Genomic DNA, 16,937 nt, shown 5'->3' with positions numbered 1-16,937 from the left:
TTTATTTTCATGAATAATAATCAGTTAAATTTTGAAGTTGATTATTAACACACATCATATCATATCTTTTGAATTCTTGCTTAAATTATATAATTTTTAATTATAATATATATTTTAAAATATGAATGTATACTTATAATAAAAGATAATGCTGATTCTCGTTCTAATTTTAATTTAGTATGGACATGGAATATTCAGATTGATTTTTTTTTTTTTTTTAACAGAGAAATTAAAGTTGAATTCGGTGCAATCTTTCATTGATTTGGTGCGGTTCTTCCATTGTGACCCCTGACCAGGCGCCAGCGAGTTTACCTTCTTTCTTCCTGTGGATTTTCGTTGCTCACTTCTCCGTCTTCCCGCGAATTACTAATTTAGTGGCCAACTGCCTACTATAGTATTTATCAGAAACTTACAGATCGAGAATGGCGACGGTGCTTGTCGCCGGTAACCTCACGGCTCACGATCGGCAGATTCTTACGTCTGTGAACGCAGGAGCGTCTAGTCTTTCATTTGTAGGATCCAGCTTCATAGTTCTATGCTATGTCCTCTTCAAAGAGCTACGCAAGTTCTCCTTCAAGCTTGTATTCAATCTCGCCCTCTCCGTATGCTTTCTCTCTCCCTTACTCTCGCTGCCACACTTTGGATCTAAGTGTTCCATCTTCATCTTTTAACATGGTTGATTTCATCCTATGATCAGTATTTACTTGTCAAAATAACGTCTGCTTTATTGGCAAATGTTTTTCCAACTGTTTAGCAAGTGGATCTTCACCTTGCTGTTATAGTCCCTACTAGTTCACTTGCTATCTTGTGGATTTCGATCTAGGGTATAATATATGTAAACTTCTCTATGAATTAACTACCTGCAAATCTTATACATTTTCAATTGAATTTTGGACCCTCTGTTTGGTTTTGGGTACTAGTTCAATCAAATTTACTGAATGCATTATTTACTAGTTTCAAAATTGTGATGCTATATCCAACCAAGTTAGGTTTTCCATTCTAGCATCTTGATAATTGGAGCTAGTGCCCTCCATTACCGTATTACCTCGTATGTGTTGCAGATACTTGTTCTGTTTATGATAATATGATTCTAATTATTGTCTTTCTCGCATTCTTGCTTAACAGATTTTGAATTGTAAAAACTTGTTACGTTTTCTTGGGTGCAGGACATGCTTTGCAGTTTCTTTAGTATAGTTGGGTATGCCTCTTTCATAGAGCTTAATAATCCTGTTTCTTGTTCTTTTTCTCCCCTTCTATATTATCAAAGTCAGTTCCTTGTGCATAAAAAACTTTTGTTGTAAGCAGGGATCCGTCCAAAGGATTCTTTTGCATTGCTCAGGGCTACAGCACACATTTCTTCTGTGTAGCATCTTTCTTGTGGACCACGACTATTGCTTTTACTCTTCATCGTACTGTTGTTAAACATAAAACAGATGTTGAAGACTTGGAGGCCTTGTTTCATTTGTATGTTTGGGGTATGTATTTATTATGCCACAATAGTTTAACGAGATCCTATGTCATATGAACCTTTGGTCTCAATAAGAAACCATTTATACTTGATGCACTTGATGCCTGCATGAAATGTATCCTGCTGTGGCTTGAGTATTGCAAATATGTTTGGACCTCCATATCATTAGCCTTTTATTTTCGTCAAGTTATGGAAGCTGATGTAGAGTTTGACCACTTCCTGCAGGAACTTCATTGGTTATGACTGTAATACGGTCCATTGGTAATAATCATGGACATTTAGGTGCATGGTGTTGGGCAGAAATAGGGAGAACAAGAAAGGCAAGTACATGATATTTTCCAGTGCTTGTGTTTGTACTTTTATTTTGAAAGAGTGCCCAGGGATTCCTTGCAATTTAGTTGCTTTTAATTAGTTGGTTTTCATGTTATGTTTATGGTTCTATTATGTAGCTTCAATTGTTAAAGTCATTTTGTGGTTAAAGCTCTCAGACTTCAGAAAAGTGAAGCTGCAAGACATACTTGTATCTTTTCCATGTTCAAACCAATTTATTGTGTGCTAGAAAACCTGTTGATACCTGTGGATATTAGAAGCTCCCATGATAGAAGAATGAATTTCTTCAAAATTTCAGTTTTCTTTATTTATTCTCTGATGAGTTAGTCATGCTTATCTATCTACATCTACATATGCAGGCAATTCACTTTATAACATTTTATGCACCGCTATGGGGTGCAATACTTTACAATGGATTTACATACTTTCAGGTCATACGCATGCTAAATAATGCAACACGTGTATGTACAGAACTCTGATCTTTTCTTTCCCCTGTTTGACTGTGTACATGTTGAGGCAATACTTACACCACTGTCAGAAATTTCAGATGGCAGTTGGCATGTCAGACCGGGCATATCAATTTGATGCAAGGCCAGACATGAAGGTATGTTTCTTACAACTAATTCTTCGATTATAGTTTTCACAATTGTAAAATATGAACAGGAGATTGGATGTCATATATTATTCCAGTAGATGTTCATGCTTATTATCTTTCTTTACTTTATTGGGAAATGCAACTCCTATTTCAGAATTTTCCTTTTCCTTTCACCTGTGAAGTTGTTCTACTAACATCCCTGATAAAGCCTTAGTTCTTGAAAATCAAAAAGTTGTATCTTCTTTTCTTTTCTTTTCTTTTTTTCAATTTACCTCCATCATCCTTGTGATTCTCCCTCTATTTTTTACCCTTATTTCAAAGATGTTCTTATTCATTTATGAAGACTAAATCACAGGTAAAGCAAAACTAGTTTCCTCTTAGCAGCATTCCACTGATTTCTTTATTTGCATAGGCTTTGAACCGGTGGGGATACTATCCACTTATCCTGATAGGATCATGGGCTTTTGGCACAATCAACCGCATTCATGATTTTGTTGCACCAGGCCACAATATCCTTTGGCTCTCAGTTCTTGATGTTGGAACTGCTGCTCTGATGGTAATTCCAATGACCATTAACATATTCTCTTCTTATCACGTCTTTCGTGCCATATCATAGCAAGTGGTTACAATCTTTATGGTTACATTGGTTGACCACACTTTGACGAATATTTTACAGATCCAACTATCCAAATGCTATTTATCTTGATTGTAAAGGAACAGGGTCAGTAAAAGTTTTATTTTTTACTTGTTTCTGCATTTGGCAAATGACACTAGTTCTACGAAATTTCTCCCATGGAAATAATTAATCAATTTGGATAGTGTTATTATTTTATCTTCTGGTCAGATTTCTAACAAGGGATATACATTGCTATACCTTTTCATATTGCTGGTGGAGAGTAGATAATTTGCTAAAAAATTTTTTAGAATAAAAGGATTCTATGCAGTCAGGATATGGACATCCTAGAGGGCAAGTTTATTATTAGTCTAGGTTTCTAGTTTACATGGCTGCTGAAAATTCTGCACTTCCGGCCCTCTAATATGCGACTACTGGTTCAGAAGTGATGACATGGACTAAGATAACTCTATATACAAAGATAGGAACTCCTGAGAAATGGAAAGATTTTACAACATGACTGATATAGTGTTGTCTCTATAATGGATTGCTTTATGATTTTAAGTTCATAAAGTGCACATTGATTTGCTCTATTTTTCTTATGTTTCAGGGTCTTTTCAACTCAATAGCATATGGTTTGAACTCTTCTGTGCGTCGGGCTATATATGAAAGATTGGATCTGTAAGTCATGGAAAACTAATCTTCTTATTACATCTCAATAAAGTTTTAAGTTATTAGTTGTGAGGTCTGCGTAGTGTCTGCTTAATAATATATATTGGAATTCTGTATTCCATAATGTAACCTCCCTATCCATTAAACTTGTCATGTTATACTCCTAAGTCTACAGCTATTGATGCGCAAAATATGTTAAAAGTTGCTTGCAAGTTATTTATTGATAAAATATCACTTGTTTATTGAGATAGGCAGCCTAGCAAAGAGAAAGACAAATTGCATTATGTGAGTCCACTTCCTTTTCTTGATTGTTGTTAGAGGGAGGAAACAGAGATTTAACTCCCTTCAGCTTAGTTCCCACAGTGGTAGTTGCAATATAACTCCCCAAATTCTAACTTGTTTAATCAAATACAATGCTGATGACGTTGTCAAAAGTGAAATGTGATAGTTTTAATGAATACATGACTTGGAGACAGTGCAAGTTTCATCTTCCGTGGGCAAAGATCTTCGTTTGTTCTTTTTCTCTAATCTAGAAAAGAAAAAATAAACAAGCTTTATTTTATTCTTATTGATTCTTAAAGTACACCTATGCTAATTGTTTGACGTTTGCATTTCTTTTCTAGGGTCTGGCCAGATAGGCTGAGAAGATGGTTCCCTAATAGTTTAAAATTCAGAAATCAAGGGCAAGAGAGTGAACTAGTTTCCTTGAAAATTCAAGATCAGCAATAACAGCTTGGAGACTTCGCCTGCTCATTTTGACTGGGAATTCAAACATCTTGCCGGTGTCTGCTCGCTCTCAGATTTGCTTCTCACCTTTGTGCAAAGTCCATCAAATTCTTATTTTCCTTGTTTCAGGAAAGCAGGTACAACTGATCCTTTTGTTAAGGTAGATTTGATTGTGATATCCATAACCATCTTTTCCTGGAGTTGTATTACATGAAGGTGGAGGAGGACAGGAAAACTGAGGGCAGTAACATGAAATTGCATCAATTAGTCATTAGGCGCGGACAATTGTTGTTGATTAGAAATATCTTTTTTAAAAAAATTGACTTGCACTTTGGATTTGGGGATAAGGTTCTTGCCCCTTTGTTACTATTGTGTATGATATGTTTTTCTGTTCCTATGAAGGCATCACTTCTAGTGGATTACGGAAAATTATTATTGTGTAATGATATCATCAATTATTTTGCTCAGAATGGAAGAAATGGATGTGAGTTAATGATGTATACATCTGCTTTTTCTTTCACAGTGTCCTCTCCTCTCTCTTAAAATGCAATGCGAAAGTAGGGCCATTGAACTAGCGTGAGGTTGTTTCTTTTAACAATTTTAAAAAAGAAAAAGTGTGAAAGTAAAATGATTTGGTTGTGGTATTATTCTTTTAAAAGTAAATGGACTAATAACAGGGTAATTTATAATTCAATCCTTGAGGTATAACAAGAATCATGATTTAAACGTTTCCTTTTTTAAATAAAAAAAGTACATTATAAATTACACCTTTCAATCCAATTAAACATTAATATTTAAAAAATATTAAAATACCTTATATAAGTCACTAATAATACGGCATTTTAATTTTTTTATAAAATAAATAGACAAAAAAACGTTAATACTATGGGTGGAAACGAGTGGATTATCTTTATGGCAAAATGTCTATGGGCGCTCCAACCTCCTCGTAGCCGTCGCCATCTTCCAGCTGAATAAAAAGTCATCGTTTCTCTCCATTTCCGTCACTGGCTAAATTAAATTTTCAAGCAGTCGAAGCCAAAACGCTCCCAGCAGTGGTCACCTGGCCTGTGTATGCTGCTCTAGAGTTCTAGTTTCTTTATTGACCACAAAGGATTACAGAGAAGTTGAAGACGACAATGAAGAAGATAAGATGGGCAATGGACGGAGGCTTTTGGGAGCTAGACGTATCCACACCCGTAACTCTGGAAGGAGAAGCTCGGGCGGTACCTGGAGACCCGCTTCCACTCGGACTTTCGAGAGGCACAAAACTGTCGAGGTCAAAGCAGATCCATTTCTTCCAGCGTTTCATGTCCGCTCCCTTTATCCCTTCGTATTCGCCTGCGACACCTGCACATGGAGGAGGGGGTTTCTCTCTCCAAAGGGTCCTCGCAATCCCAATGTTCAATCAAAATTGGTAACCTTTTTTTTTGGGGGCGTCTGGGTTTATAATCATGTTTATTTGAATAATAAAGGAATTCAATTGAAATTGAGAGAAAGGGCAATCTTTGATTTGCTTTATTAGGGCTCATAGGGTTTTAAAGTTAATGCAGGTTTGGTACATTGCTTGGTCAATTCAATTTGCAAAAGTTTGTGTCATCTATTAATGAGAGTGGCGCTTTACGCTCCTCAGACTCTTCCCGCCTCCATACCATTTGTAGACATCTTCGTGATAAATCCCTATACGCTCTTGGTTTCTGTTCAGAGCTCTTATTAACTCCTGATGATACGCTCCTCTTCAGCCTTGACACTTACGGTCATAGTAGGACAATGCGTAAGAAGGCTATCCTTCATCACAAGGCATGTGTCGTTTTTAACCTTTTTATTCTGGCACTCGATTTTCTTGAAAAATATTATTATTGCTGTTGTTATTCCTATGTAGCTCCTGAATCACAATTTAACACTGGAAGCAGTTTCTCCTGGACTTTTTGTTGACAAGTCCGGTAACTATTGGGATGTACCTTTTTCCATGGCCTTAGACCTCGCTTCCATTGCTTCTGACTCCGGGGCCAGTTACCATTTGTGCACGCATTATAATAGGGGCTCCCCAAAGCTGTTTGAAGGTGGTCATACCCTGGAAGTTCCTGCTGCACTGCTTCCTGGTTTCTCCGTGAAAAGTGCTTTTTCCCTTAAGAAAAATGTAGATATTTGGAGAAGCAAAGCTCAGAAGTTGAAGACGGTGCAACCATTTGATCTGTTTCTTTCAAATCCTCACATTTCTGCATCAGGGATCATTGGTAATGATGCAGCCTCTTTAACTTTGGAAAGAATTTCTGTAAACTAGTAATGGTCCAATCAAGATGAAGGAAGATGGCTCTAGGTTGTTGCTGTGAAGTTTAGCCGTTCGCTCATTCATTTAGTTCATAATTATCAAATTGCATTTAATCTACCTTGCAAGTGACCTTCTGGTGGACCACAATTAAATTAGAAACTCCAAATTGCATCATTGGAAATGTGAATGTGCGTTTGGGAACAAATGCATGTACAAGTTCTGCACACGTCTATTAATGAAGTCAAATGCAGCTTCATGCCTTGGACATATGCTATAAAATTGATAGCTGCTACCCTGATAATTATTTTGTTATCGATTATTAAACACTTCTTGTTCATATGAAATATTTATCTTCAATCCTTGCTAACACTTGAATACATGCAGGTGCCGCTATGACAGCCTGCCTTGGAGATAACTCAGTTAGGTCACAAGAAGTGGATGATCCTCAAGGATTTAAAGGCTTATATCTTCATACTCCTGGAGTAAAATCTGCATTACTGGCTGATATATTTTCATCTGTTTCATTTACAGCTCAGCATGGAAACTTCCAAAGACTTTTTCTAGATCTTACTCGATTTCATGTTCATTTGGATTTTCCTTCTGGGTCCAAGTTTCTTTCTGGTGCCGCAAAATTAGCACAAGATTTTTTCAATTCTAAACAGCCTTCCGTGGAAGCAGTTAGGGAAATTTGCCCCAATGCAACCATTTCTCTTCAACAGCAGGTACATGCATCTTGCATATGATCTCTTATGTTTACCTTTACCAGATGTTTTCATGTCTAAGGTGTATCATATAAACAGACAGAAATATAAAGCAATGAAGTTGTTACAACAAATTTATTATTATTATTTTCTGTCATTTACAGTATGTTAAGTTAACCTTGAACCCACTGGTTATATTAGGAAGTGTGAAATTGGTTTGTTTTATTTGGCAATCTTTTGTGTTTGGCTTGCATAATTAGTAATCCCTTAACTTATTGAGCTGCGCCCAGTTGTTGCTGAGAACATTTCTGGCTTTTGATTCCAAGTTCCGATGCCACACTTTGATTGTGAAAGAAATTAGTTATTTCAACAAAATATTAAGAATTGTTCAGAAGGAGAAAAGGATTTAAAAGAGATATGCTTTAAACTCGATAGCTTATGAAAAGTTTTACATGCTTTTTAATGTTAAAGACATTTATACATGTCACAATTTCGGAAAGCAATATATAAGATTTTCTCATGTACCTCACTGCAGATTGCTGGACCTTTCAGTTTCAGAGTTGATTCTGGAATTGTAATTGATTGGAAGAACAAAGATTGGCATTTGCGAACGCATGATCCAGTGTTTGCCATGGAGTATGCATTGCAGGCCCTTGGTTCAGTGAAAGCTATCGCTTGGTATTCCCCAAAGCAACAAGAATTTATGCTGGAACTTAGGTTTTTTGAGTAGTAAATTATGGATGTCTATAGATTCCCTTTTCTTGATTCATTATAGAGATGCCTTTTGTTCCTGAATTTTTTTTTTTTTTTTTGCATTCAGATTTTCATAAATTTACTTCTTGTATTTGTACATCATTTGAGTGGATTGGACGTTTGATACCTCAAGCAAAAAGAAAGTGCAGTAGAAATATGAGATAAGTTGCTTTTTGGGAGAAGGAAATGGTTTGTAGAGTTGTAGTTTCCTGTGACAACGCAAGGAAATAAATCACCTAGAACAACCTATCAGTGACGGCCTATATATTCTCGGTCGATTTAAAGCGAAAGTCAAAGCATTCAACAGATATGTAATCCCTATGTCATCATGGTCAGATCAATTTTAGCATTCGAATCAAATCATGCCATATACTTTGTACAGCCAGCTGCTTAAGAGATGAATGTCTGATAACCCATATGGGCATGGATTCACATTAGAGCAAGGCCAAAACAGGCCCCTTTTGACGGGATGCAAATGGCAATTAGTTTTTCATCCAAGATGAAAGATGATGTGATCTTCAATTTGGTCATATGTCAAAATTTATAGCCTTTCTGAAAAAGCAAGAATTGATTTCAACTAAGAACTTCATCAACACATTCAGCTGTGCTGGACGATTTAAGGGTTCCTCTCATTTGGAATGAGGCATAGGTTAATACAAAGGAAGCTTACATTTCGTCACGCTCCTATGCCTACCAACGCTAATTCTGGGGCTTCCATCTGGGGGAAGCCGAAGGTGATCTTCGTTATACTTGACAGCTACAAGGCTCAGCCCATGAGGTGGGGCAGGCAAGGTGTATTTAGCCAGCTCCTTGCGATCACGAGTTGCCAAAATCATAGGGACAATTTCAGGAGGCATTGCTTCCTTCCCAATTTGAATTAGCAAAGCAACCTGCAAAAGTGGAGGACACAGAATTTGCTCACGCCTTCCACTAACCATCCAAATGTTTGACAAGATTTTGTTGTATCAAGCAAGGTCATTATCACTTGGCTAGTAGCAGAAAATTAAATTTCATTTACCATGTTCCGCACTTGTCTATACAAGAAGCCCGTGCCTTCAACTTCTAGCTGTAGTAGAGCTCCCTAACAGTACATACAATTGAATACTCAGTTTTTTCCTTACTCCATAATTGAGTAATCAGTTTTAAATTCTTTATCCATATACAACTTAATTAACAAAAAGGTACAGGCAATCTATGACAGCTCAAGCATCAAGCCAGAAATAAGTTCTAATAAGAGAAACCAGCAATCTTTAGGAGGAAGCTCTATTACCATTTCAATGACATCAAGACGAAAAATTGTCTTCACTGGATCAGGCACTCGATCATTGCGAGATGCATTGACAAAAGCAGAGAAATCATGCTTTCCTATAAAATGTTTTGCAGCTTGTCTCATGGAATCAACATTGAGCTTATAAGCAATGTGGTATGCATAGTGGCGATGAAATGGATCCATAATGGTGTCATTATATATCTTGTATTGATAGACCTTGCTCTTTGCCGAAAATCGAGCATGGAATTCAGAGACTGCAGGGCTAATTTCTCTTACTCGGATATCTGGAGGAAGGAGACCGTTGAGGGCTGCATGAATTCTATCCAAGCAGTCATAATTGAAAGGTGTAACAAAATGTGCCACCTGAAACCTTAACTGACAGTGAGTTTGTTTCTTGTCCACTAATGCTTGTCAAATCCTCAAAAGAGTAAGAAAATCAGACCTGGCCCCAGGCATGAACTCCAGTATCCGTCCTACTTGCACCAACTAAAAGAAGATCCTTCCTTTCTAGCTTTGTCACTCGCACCAAGGCTTTTTCCATACTGCACTGTATAGTTGGAGGGGATTGCTGAAATTGCCAACCTGATAATATAAATAACAGAGATAGCACAACTTTAACAAAGTTAACAAAGTTCTGACGAGTGACAATGACAAGGACTTTGTATGCATTTGAAGCTTGAAGTTCAAGATATTAACAGTCTCAAGGCATTCCCATTAGATAAAAGAAGCCTCCAACGCTAAAGTTTGGGGATTTTTAGATAGAAGTAGCATAGATCCCTACATGAAACAAGAACACCTACCTCGTCATAACACAAATGAACACAAAGTTTAGCAGATTTCATAAAGCAGCATTGACTAGCCAAAAGTATAGAGTTAGCAGATTTGACGAAGTCTAGAAAGAAAAAACTTTTACGCTAGGCCTTGATGAGCATGCTTCTAATATAAATTCGGATAGTAAGCTGAGCTGAAATCGTGAGATGTAGCAACAGGTATGTCAAAGAAAGTAGAGTTTTCAAATTGATTGCTAAAATCCGAAACTTTTCCACTTCGAGAAACAACTAGATAAAAGGGTTAATTTGTTCCTTTTGATCAATTTATAATGAAGCTAGCCCTAATTTTCAGGAACATGATAAACTTAATGCCTTGAAGAACTCCATAAAGAAAAAGGAAAAAGAATATGAAGAAAAATGGGAGAAATGAGCGGCAATCAATAGCAAGAGAGGAACCTTACCTGCGTAACGAGTGCCATCGTATGCTATAACCAAACGCCATTTAAACCCATCAAGGGTTGAGTTTTTGGCAGTCTGTATAGCCTCATCGGTGCAACCACTTCCATTTCCATTTCCCACATCCTGTTATAATGGGTTAAGAACAAAGCTTATCAGCTTCGCCACCATGCATGTGTCTGGGGAAAGTGTGGGAGTATCCTTACCAAGATATTATTGGATGAAGAAACACTCAAACTTGGATGTAGAGAAGAGGATAGGCTCAAAATCCCAAAAGTTATCATCTCCACATCAACCCTTCTTTTTGAAGTTGGAACAGAGTTCTAGGGGATGAAATGAAATGAAGAAGGGGGAACGGGAAAACGCAGAGGAAGATACATATCGTTTTGACTTCCAAAAACCTAAAAATGAAAAAATGAAAATACTAGAAAACGACTGTCGTTCGGGAAATGACTAGCAAAACAAAGTACAGCCCAAAAGCAAAAGGCCTCTCTCCTTAGTCCCCAGATTCAAATTGAACTCGGGAATATAGGTTGATCTGGTTTCCAAATTGACAATTAAAAAGTAATTAATAATTAAAATTTAAATTTAATTCTGTAAAACAAGAGGTCTGAAGGCTAAAATGCATTCACTATTTTATAATATGTCTCTTAGTTGACCTAGAGTTATAAAATGACAATCAATTGTCCTTGAATGTAATTTCAAATGATAAAATAATCGCATTCCGCTGCCAAATGCTTAGTTAGTTGTTTAGAAATGCGAATGGGAGGGAGCTCTTCCCTCTCCACTTTCTGGTAATTCAAGCAAGCAGCTTCCTTTTTGCTGCAACCACTTCTTGTTTCCCTTTTGGGCTAATTAGCTGAAACATGCTACATTACAAACTTCTTTTTTTCTTTTCCAAAACTTCAGAGACGAAACTACTATGCTATTTACTGTGATCATCATCAAGCAAGCACTTCTTATGACAAAAGTACCACAACCAAATCAAACATACAAGAACAACCTCCTCCTATGAACACAAACCCAACCCCTAGAATACTAGATCAGCCTGGTAAAACAAATGTAATAACGTGTGTTCCCAGCAACATCCCTTGTATCTATACAACACTTTATCAGTGGTGGATATCTCTGTCAAATTTTCATGTTCTGCTACTCCAAGTAATTTCTTCATTTTGGCATGCAGCAAATCCGGAGGAAAACCATTGAAAAATTCCACCTGAGATCATTCCACAGACCACACATCTCGATTAATTAACAAACTATTTTATATCATTCACATGGTATGAAAGTTTCAAGCAGATGCTGATATACCAACGCTTCCCCTAATAAATGGGCATGAATTCTTGCAGTTGGGTCCTCCAGTGTCAATCTCATCTCACTTTCACCCCTCTCATTACATGAATATACATCTTCAGCTTGAAGGGGATGGATTGCTACCACACGAACAACACAAAAATATATTGGCGTTATCCTGTAAATAACAGTTAAAATTCAGAACTAATATCAAGGCAATTTCAACTATCTTAAGGAAACAAGTGCATCAAATCATATTGCTACTCAAAACAGGAAAATGATTCCAAAATCCCCAATTGTTTATAGATTCCAAATAATATAGTTATTGTTAAAGTTTAGAACATAAAGAAAACCCAACAACAAAAATTGCCTGAGAACCTCTTCAAATGAAAGAATATCCATCAACGTCACAAATTGAACGTTGTCCATCTCCTTATAGGCTATCACTGAGCCCACAAAAAAAAAAAAAAAGCCAAATAAGATAAACAAGAAATGGAAGTTTATGCATTCCTTTCAAAATTATGTTATAGATACAGAATGATCAAAATAAGAACAACAAGATCAAGCCAAAGAAAAAGACAGAGAAAAGTTATCGCATTAAGCTACCAGTTAAGAAGTAGTGATTTGAACAATAAGTACCAGGACATTATGAAGGACAATCAAGTCGCTATGAGATTTTACGACGGGAAGATGCCCCACTTTCTCGGTGAAAATATTTACAGATAACTCCGGGCTCTGTCGCGAATGATCCACAATCTTCAATATGAACACAAAAAAAAAAAAAAAAACGACCAATCAATTCGAGGGGAAAAGGAAAAACAAAATGGAAATTTTTATTAAAAATATTACCTGTTACACAGCTCTTTCTAGGGAGAGAAAACTCTATAACAATACCTATCATGTTTACCTTTAATGACCGTTGGGTTTGGTTACCCTGGTAAGGGGTCGAACCCACATTGACACAGCCGGTCCAGAACCCGCGGAATCTCGCACATGAGAAGACCCGGCCCATTCGTCCTTGAGGTCGGGCTTCTCTCAGGACCCAACCTTCTCTTCCCGAACCCGGCCTGGAAGCCTAGCAAAGTGAGGATCACTGACCCAGTCTCAAATTGCTCGGTTAACCCGCGTGCTAGAAGGGAGAATTAAATGATCGTTACGCATGGAGCAGATGTCTGATATTTTCATACGACCGTATCCGTATGGCAGAGACAGGTGACCCAATGGCAATGAAGCCATTACACGTCACTGACAGACTAAGAAAAAGAATAAAAGGAGAGGAGTAACCTCCTCTCAAACCAAGCTTACTCAACCATTGTAAAGCCCTATTTTCTGGATCTCAGATCATCAATTGGTGCCGTCTGTGGGAACGAAGGAGATCTTTTCATCGCCGGAGTTCCACTCGTACAAAACCCACTAAGATCCACAATGGCTAACCATAACGAAAACAATATCGTCAACACCCCCAATGACCTGAACTCCGCCCAGAAGGGGCAACAGTTCTCTTTTTCCAGTCCCACAACTCCCAACAACCAACCACCAATCCCTTTCAATCCCTCGCCGAGCTTGGCAGGGAATATGCCTGGAAACACCCTATCTAACCAAGACCTCTAAGCCATAGCCCTCCAACTACAAAACACTGCTCATTGGCTGGGGCAGATTATGCAGCAGAGGGGCCTCAATACCCCGCTGAATATGTCGCCTGTGGTAGAAGAACCCCGCACCAATAAACCCTAGCCTACCTTTAACCACCCTCAAACAAACAACAGAGAAACCGGAGAAAGGGGGAGGAGGCCAGGTGAAGAGGAAGAGCCGGAGGCTAGAATCCGGGGAAGAAGGGTAAGGGAGTTGATAGAACATGATGAGGTAGAAAGTTACTCTGCCAGGACAACTCGGAGGACAGAATATGAAGAGCAAGAAGAAGAATATCGCCTGGAGAAGCGACCCAGGCAAGAAGAAGAGGGTGAGGATCAGAAGCTGCAGAAAATGAAGGAGCAGCTCCTGGCTGAGTTGGGGGCGAAGGATCACAACCAGACTCTCTTGCCCATCTCTTTACCTTTCTCGAAATGGGTGCAGCAGGAGACCATCCCCAAGAAGTTTATGATGCCACCCATAGCAGCCTATGATGGAATCGGAAACCCAAGAGAGCATGTCCTTAACTATAAGACTTTCATGGAGCTGCAGACTCTATCGGATGCCTTGATGTGCAAGGTATTCCCCACGATGCTCACGGGACCGGCACGGGCGTGGTTTAACAGTCTAGAGGCTGGAAGTATCAGAAGTTTTGGAGATTTGGCCAATATCTTCATCAGCCGGTTCATCGTCGGAGTACCAGCGGACAGAAAGACGAGCTACCTGGAGACAGTCAGGCAGAGGAGAAATGAGTCTTTAAGGGAGTATGTCGCCCGTTTTAATACGGAGGCTTTGCAAATCCCCGAGCTGGACGAGGGCAGAGCGGTGGAGGCCATACAGAAGGGGACGACCTCCCCAGAGTTCTTTGGCTCACTGAGTAGGAAGCCTCCCACCTCGCTGGCAGAATTGATGAAGAGGGCAGAGAAGTACATAAGGCAGGATGATGCCTTGGTAACAAGCAGATTTGCTAAGGAGTCAGTAGACAGGGGAAAAGCCCCGGAAGAAAGGAGGCCGGAGAGGCATGATAAAAAGCAAAACAAAAGACCTGAGCCGTACAGACGGTCCTAGGACCGAAGGGATCAAGGACCCCTCCCCCCTCGGGTTCCAGAACAAAGAACATTCCCCCTGCAGGTTTCAGAGAACCTAACACCACTCAACGCCTCCAGAGTCGAAGTGCTCATGGCAGTCCAGAATAAAGAGTTCCTCTAATGGCCGAAACCAATGAGGGCCGAGGCGAGCCAGCGGGATCCTGACAAATACTGTCAGTATCATCGTACACACGGCTATGACACCACCAACTGCTATCAGCTGATCAGCGAAATTGAGAGGTTGATAAAGAGGGGACACCTCAGAAATTTCGTGAAAAAACCAGAGGAAGAAAGGCCTCAGCCGAACCCTACAGCAGAGAGACCCCAGAGGGCGGGAGCAGGACCGGTGAACGATGGCTCCAGTGGAACCATCAACATGATCGTAGGGGGAACTGGAGGTCGGATGAGCCGAAGAGGAAAGAAGAGAGGCCGAGATGGGGAGGGCAGCAGTGCCGAGGTCATGCAGGTAGTTGAACATTCTCCAATGACCATCTCCTTCTCTCCGGAGGATGCGCAAGGCGTTCAGATGCCTCACGATGACGCTCTTGTTATCGAGGTCCACAACTACCGAGTCAGGAAGGTTCTCGTCGATAATGGTAGCAAGATGAACTTGTTGCCATACAGGATCTTCCAACAAATGAGAATCCCTGAAGAACAGCTGGTTCGGGATCAGGCCCCGGTGGAGGGGATCGGAGGAGTCCCGGTACCTATAGAAGGAAAGGTGAAGCTGGCTCTCACTCTCGGAGAAGCACCTTTGGCTCGGACGCACTACGCAGTGTTCCTGGTGGTGAAGCTTCCCCTAAACTACAATGCAATACTGGGAAGGCCAGTGATGTATGACTTTGAAGTTGTAACCAGCATAAGGTACTTGGCCATGAAGTTCCCGACAGAAGCAGGGGTGGGAATAGTCAGAGGAAGTTAGGAAGAGGCGAGAGCAGTGTACCTAGCCACGGTATCAGAGCCGAGCTCGGCAGGGGAAAAGTTTGACTCAGAGGTCCTGGAGGTCCAAGATGAGAAGAAAGAGGCCAGAACAAAGTCGGTTGGAGAGCTGGAAACCTTTCCCCTATCAGAAGTAGAGATAGACAAGGTTTTCAGCCTTAACGCTAGCCTAACTGAGGAACAAAAACTGAAGTAATGGCCTTGATCCGAGGTCATGCGTCAAGCTTCACCTGGAAGTCGTCTGAAATGCCCGGGATAGACCCAAAGGTGAGGACTCACAAACTGAACATTCTCCCGGAAGCCAGGCTGGTGAAACAAAAGAAGAGGGTGGTGGGAAGAGAGAAACAGCAGGCCACCAAGGAGGAGGTGCAAAAGCTAGAGGAGGCAGGGTTTATCAGGGAAGTGATGTACTCTCAATGACTAGCAAATTCTGTATTAGTCAAAAAAGCCAATGGCAAATATAGAATGTGTAATACCCGGCTAGACTCCAGTATCGGAATTCCTACCGACCGGTGGAATCTCGGATGTCGAAAACCTCTAAAAGGGTAAAACCATGTTTTCATAAAATATTTTAATGGATTTTATGGTTTTAAGCAAGAAAGGAAATGAGTTTTGTATGAAAATAACCTTGGAGGAAGACCCAGGTTCGGCCGCCGAACCTCAAGTTCGGCTGCCGAACATGCATGCATTTCGGGAGTGCTTTAGGCCCCCGAAGGCAAGAGAGAGGGAAGTCCAGGTTCAGCCGCCGAGCATGGCATGCATGCAGAGGCACGTTAGGCCCCCGAAAGTGGCCTGGCCAGCCACCTATAAAGGGGTCCCCATGTCCGAACGGGTGAGCTTTTCTCCCTGTTTTCGGCCAAGGTGAGTTCTTCGCCGTCCCTCATCAAATTTGAGCTTCTTCCTTCAAATCTTCATGATTTTCTTATGAGTTTTCACTTGGTTTTTGAAGATTTCAAGCTTAGATCGAAGTTGTGAAGCTTGGAGACCTCAGGAACCCATCCTCCCCAAGTCTCCAAGTTAGGTCACACTCTCTCTCGATCTTCAAGAGGTAAGAGTCGATCTTTAGCTCATTCTATGTTTAAACAAGTTTTAAGAGGATTCATGGGGTAGAAATGCATGTTTAGGTTAGTTGATCATTGTTAGGTTTTTATGTGAGTTTTGGACAATATAGGTTGCTGAGTTGCTTAGTTTGTGTTTTTGTTGGGGTTTAGGTTAGTTGGAGACCCCTATGTGTTGATGTATGTGTGTATGCCTGATTTGAGAGGGTTGGATGCATGTTTGAAAGTTTGGGAGGCATTTGTACATGTTGGAGCTGAGTTTCTGCCCCTTGGGAGTACTCAGGTTCGGCAGCCGAAGGGACTTTCG

At 39.9% G+C, this 16,937-nt stretch overlaps 5 protein-coding genes across 5 annotated transcripts; 3 read left to right on the top strand and 2 right to left on the bottom strand.

Moving 5' to 3' along the window:
- Nucleotides 1–186: 186 nt before the first annotated feature.
- LOC110611876 (G-protein coupled receptor 1) lies at nucleotides 187–4,904 on the top strand. Its single transcript, XM_021752412.2, has 9 exons — nucleotides 187–602; nucleotides 1,167–1,198; nucleotides 1,306–1,475; nucleotides 1,694–1,788; nucleotides 2,158–2,259; nucleotides 2,346–2,402; nucleotides 2,806–2,949; nucleotides 3,617–3,687; nucleotides 4,302–4,904. The coding sequence occupies exons 1-9, from the start codon at nucleotides 423–425 to the stop codon at nucleotides 4,405–4,407; spliced, it is 957 nt and encodes a 318-aa protein (XP_021608104.1). The 5' UTR covers nucleotides 187–422; the 3' UTR covers nucleotides 4,408–4,904.
- Nucleotides 4,905–5,288: 384 nt separating this feature from the next.
- LOC110611874 (protein TRIGALACTOSYLDIACYLGLYCEROL 4, chloroplastic) lies at nucleotides 5,289–8,169 on the top strand. The gene is made up of 5 exons (XM_021752409.2): nucleotides 5,289–5,818; nucleotides 5,955–6,201; nucleotides 6,284–6,638; nucleotides 7,058–7,395; nucleotides 7,910–8,169. The coding sequence occupies exons 1-5, from the start codon at nucleotides 5,541–5,543 to the stop codon at nucleotides 8,102–8,104; spliced, it is 1,413 nt and encodes a 470-aa protein (XP_021608101.1). The 5' UTR covers nucleotides 5,289–5,540; the 3' UTR covers nucleotides 8,105–8,169.
- Nucleotides 8,170–8,654: 485 nt separating this feature from the next.
- Nucleotides 8,655–11,060, bottom strand: LOC110611875 (tRNA pseudouridine synthase A 1). Its single transcript, XM_021752411.2, has 6 exons — nucleotides 10,830–11,060; nucleotides 10,629–10,749; nucleotides 9,840–9,979; nucleotides 9,398–9,760; nucleotides 9,146–9,208; nucleotides 8,655–9,017 (listed from the first exon to the last, which is right to left on the bottom strand). The coding sequence occupies exons 1-6, from the start codon at nucleotides 10,905–10,907 to the stop codon at nucleotides 8,778–8,780; spliced, it is 1,005 nt and encodes a 334-aa protein (XP_021608103.1). The 5' UTR covers nucleotides 10,908–11,060; the 3' UTR covers nucleotides 8,655–8,777.
- Nucleotides 11,061–11,530: 470 nt separating this feature from the next.
- On the bottom strand, nucleotides 11,531–12,685 carry LOC110611709 (protection of telomeres protein 1a-like). The gene is made up of 3 exons (XM_021752094.2): nucleotides 12,556–12,685; nucleotides 11,935–12,094; nucleotides 11,531–11,839 (listed from the first exon to the last, which is right to left on the bottom strand). The coding sequence occupies exons 1-3, from the start codon at nucleotides 12,561–12,563 to the stop codon at nucleotides 11,654–11,656; spliced, it is 354 nt and encodes a 117-aa protein (XP_021607786.1). The 5' UTR covers nucleotides 12,564–12,685; the 3' UTR covers nucleotides 11,531–11,653.
- Nucleotides 12,686–14,766: 2,081 nt separating this feature from the next.
- On the top strand, nucleotides 14,767–15,555 carry LOC110611708. Its single transcript, XM_021752093.1, has one exon. The coding sequence runs from the start codon at nucleotides 14,767–14,769 to the stop codon at nucleotides 15,553–15,555; it is 789 nt and encodes a 262-aa protein (XP_021607785.1).
- Nucleotides 15,556–16,937: the final 1,382 nt, after the last annotated feature.

The sequence above is a fragment of the Manihot esculenta genome, chromosome 3 (genome assembly GCF_001659605.2).
Source record: "Manihot esculenta cultivar AM560-2 chromosome 3, M.esculenta_v8, whole genome shotgun sequence".
NCBI lineage: Eukaryota > Viridiplantae > Streptophyta > Magnoliopsida > Malpighiales > Euphorbiaceae > Manihot > Manihot esculenta.
The sequence above is the reverse complement of the archived record's forward strand: the minus strand, read 5'-3'. Positions and strand labels throughout refer to the sequence as shown.

Coding starts and splice junctions, on each gene's coding strand:
- LOC110611874 (XM_021752409.2), top strand. CDS start 5,541: ATGAAGAAGATAAGATGGGCAATGGACGGAGGCTTTTGGGAGCTAGAC. Junction 5,819..5,954: donor CCAATGTTCAATCAAAATTG/GTAACCTTTTTT, acceptor AAGTTAATGCAG/GTTTGGTACATTGCTTGGTC. Junction 6,639..7,057: donor TTCTGCATCAGGGATCATTG/GTAATGATGCAG, acceptor GAATACATGCAG/GTGCCGCTATGACAGCCTGC.
- LOC110611875 (XM_021752411.2), bottom strand. CDS start 10,907: ATGATAACTTTTGGGATTTTGAGCCTATCCTCTTCTCTACATCCAAGT. Junction 9,761..9,839: donor GAGTTCATGCCTGGGGCCAG/GTCTGATTTTCT, acceptor TTAAGGTTTCAG/GTGGCACATTTTGTTACACC. Junction 9,209..9,397: donor GTCTTGATGTCATTGAAATG/GTAATAGAGCTT, acceptor ATGTACTGTTAG/GGAGCTCTACTACAGCTAGA.
- LOC110611709 (XM_021752094.2), bottom strand. Junction 11,840..11,934: donor ATTTATTAGGGGAAGCGTTG/GTATATCAGCAT, acceptor GAATGATCTCAG/GTGGAATTTTTCAATGGTTT.
- LOC110611876 (XM_021752412.2), top strand. CDS start 423: ATGGCGACGGTGCTTGTCGCCGGTAACCTCACGGCTCACGATCGGCAG. Junction 1,789..2,157: donor AAATAGGGAGAACAAGAAAG/GCAAGTACATGA, acceptor CTACATATGCAG/GCAATTCACTTTATAACATT. Junction 2,950..3,616: donor TTGGAACTGCTGCTCTGATG/GTAATTCCAATG, acceptor CTTATGTTTCAG/GGTCTTTTCAACTCAATAGC.
- LOC110611708 (XM_021752093.1), top strand. CDS start 14,767: ATGAGGGCCGAGGCGAGCCAGCGGGATCCTGACAAATACTGTCAGTAT.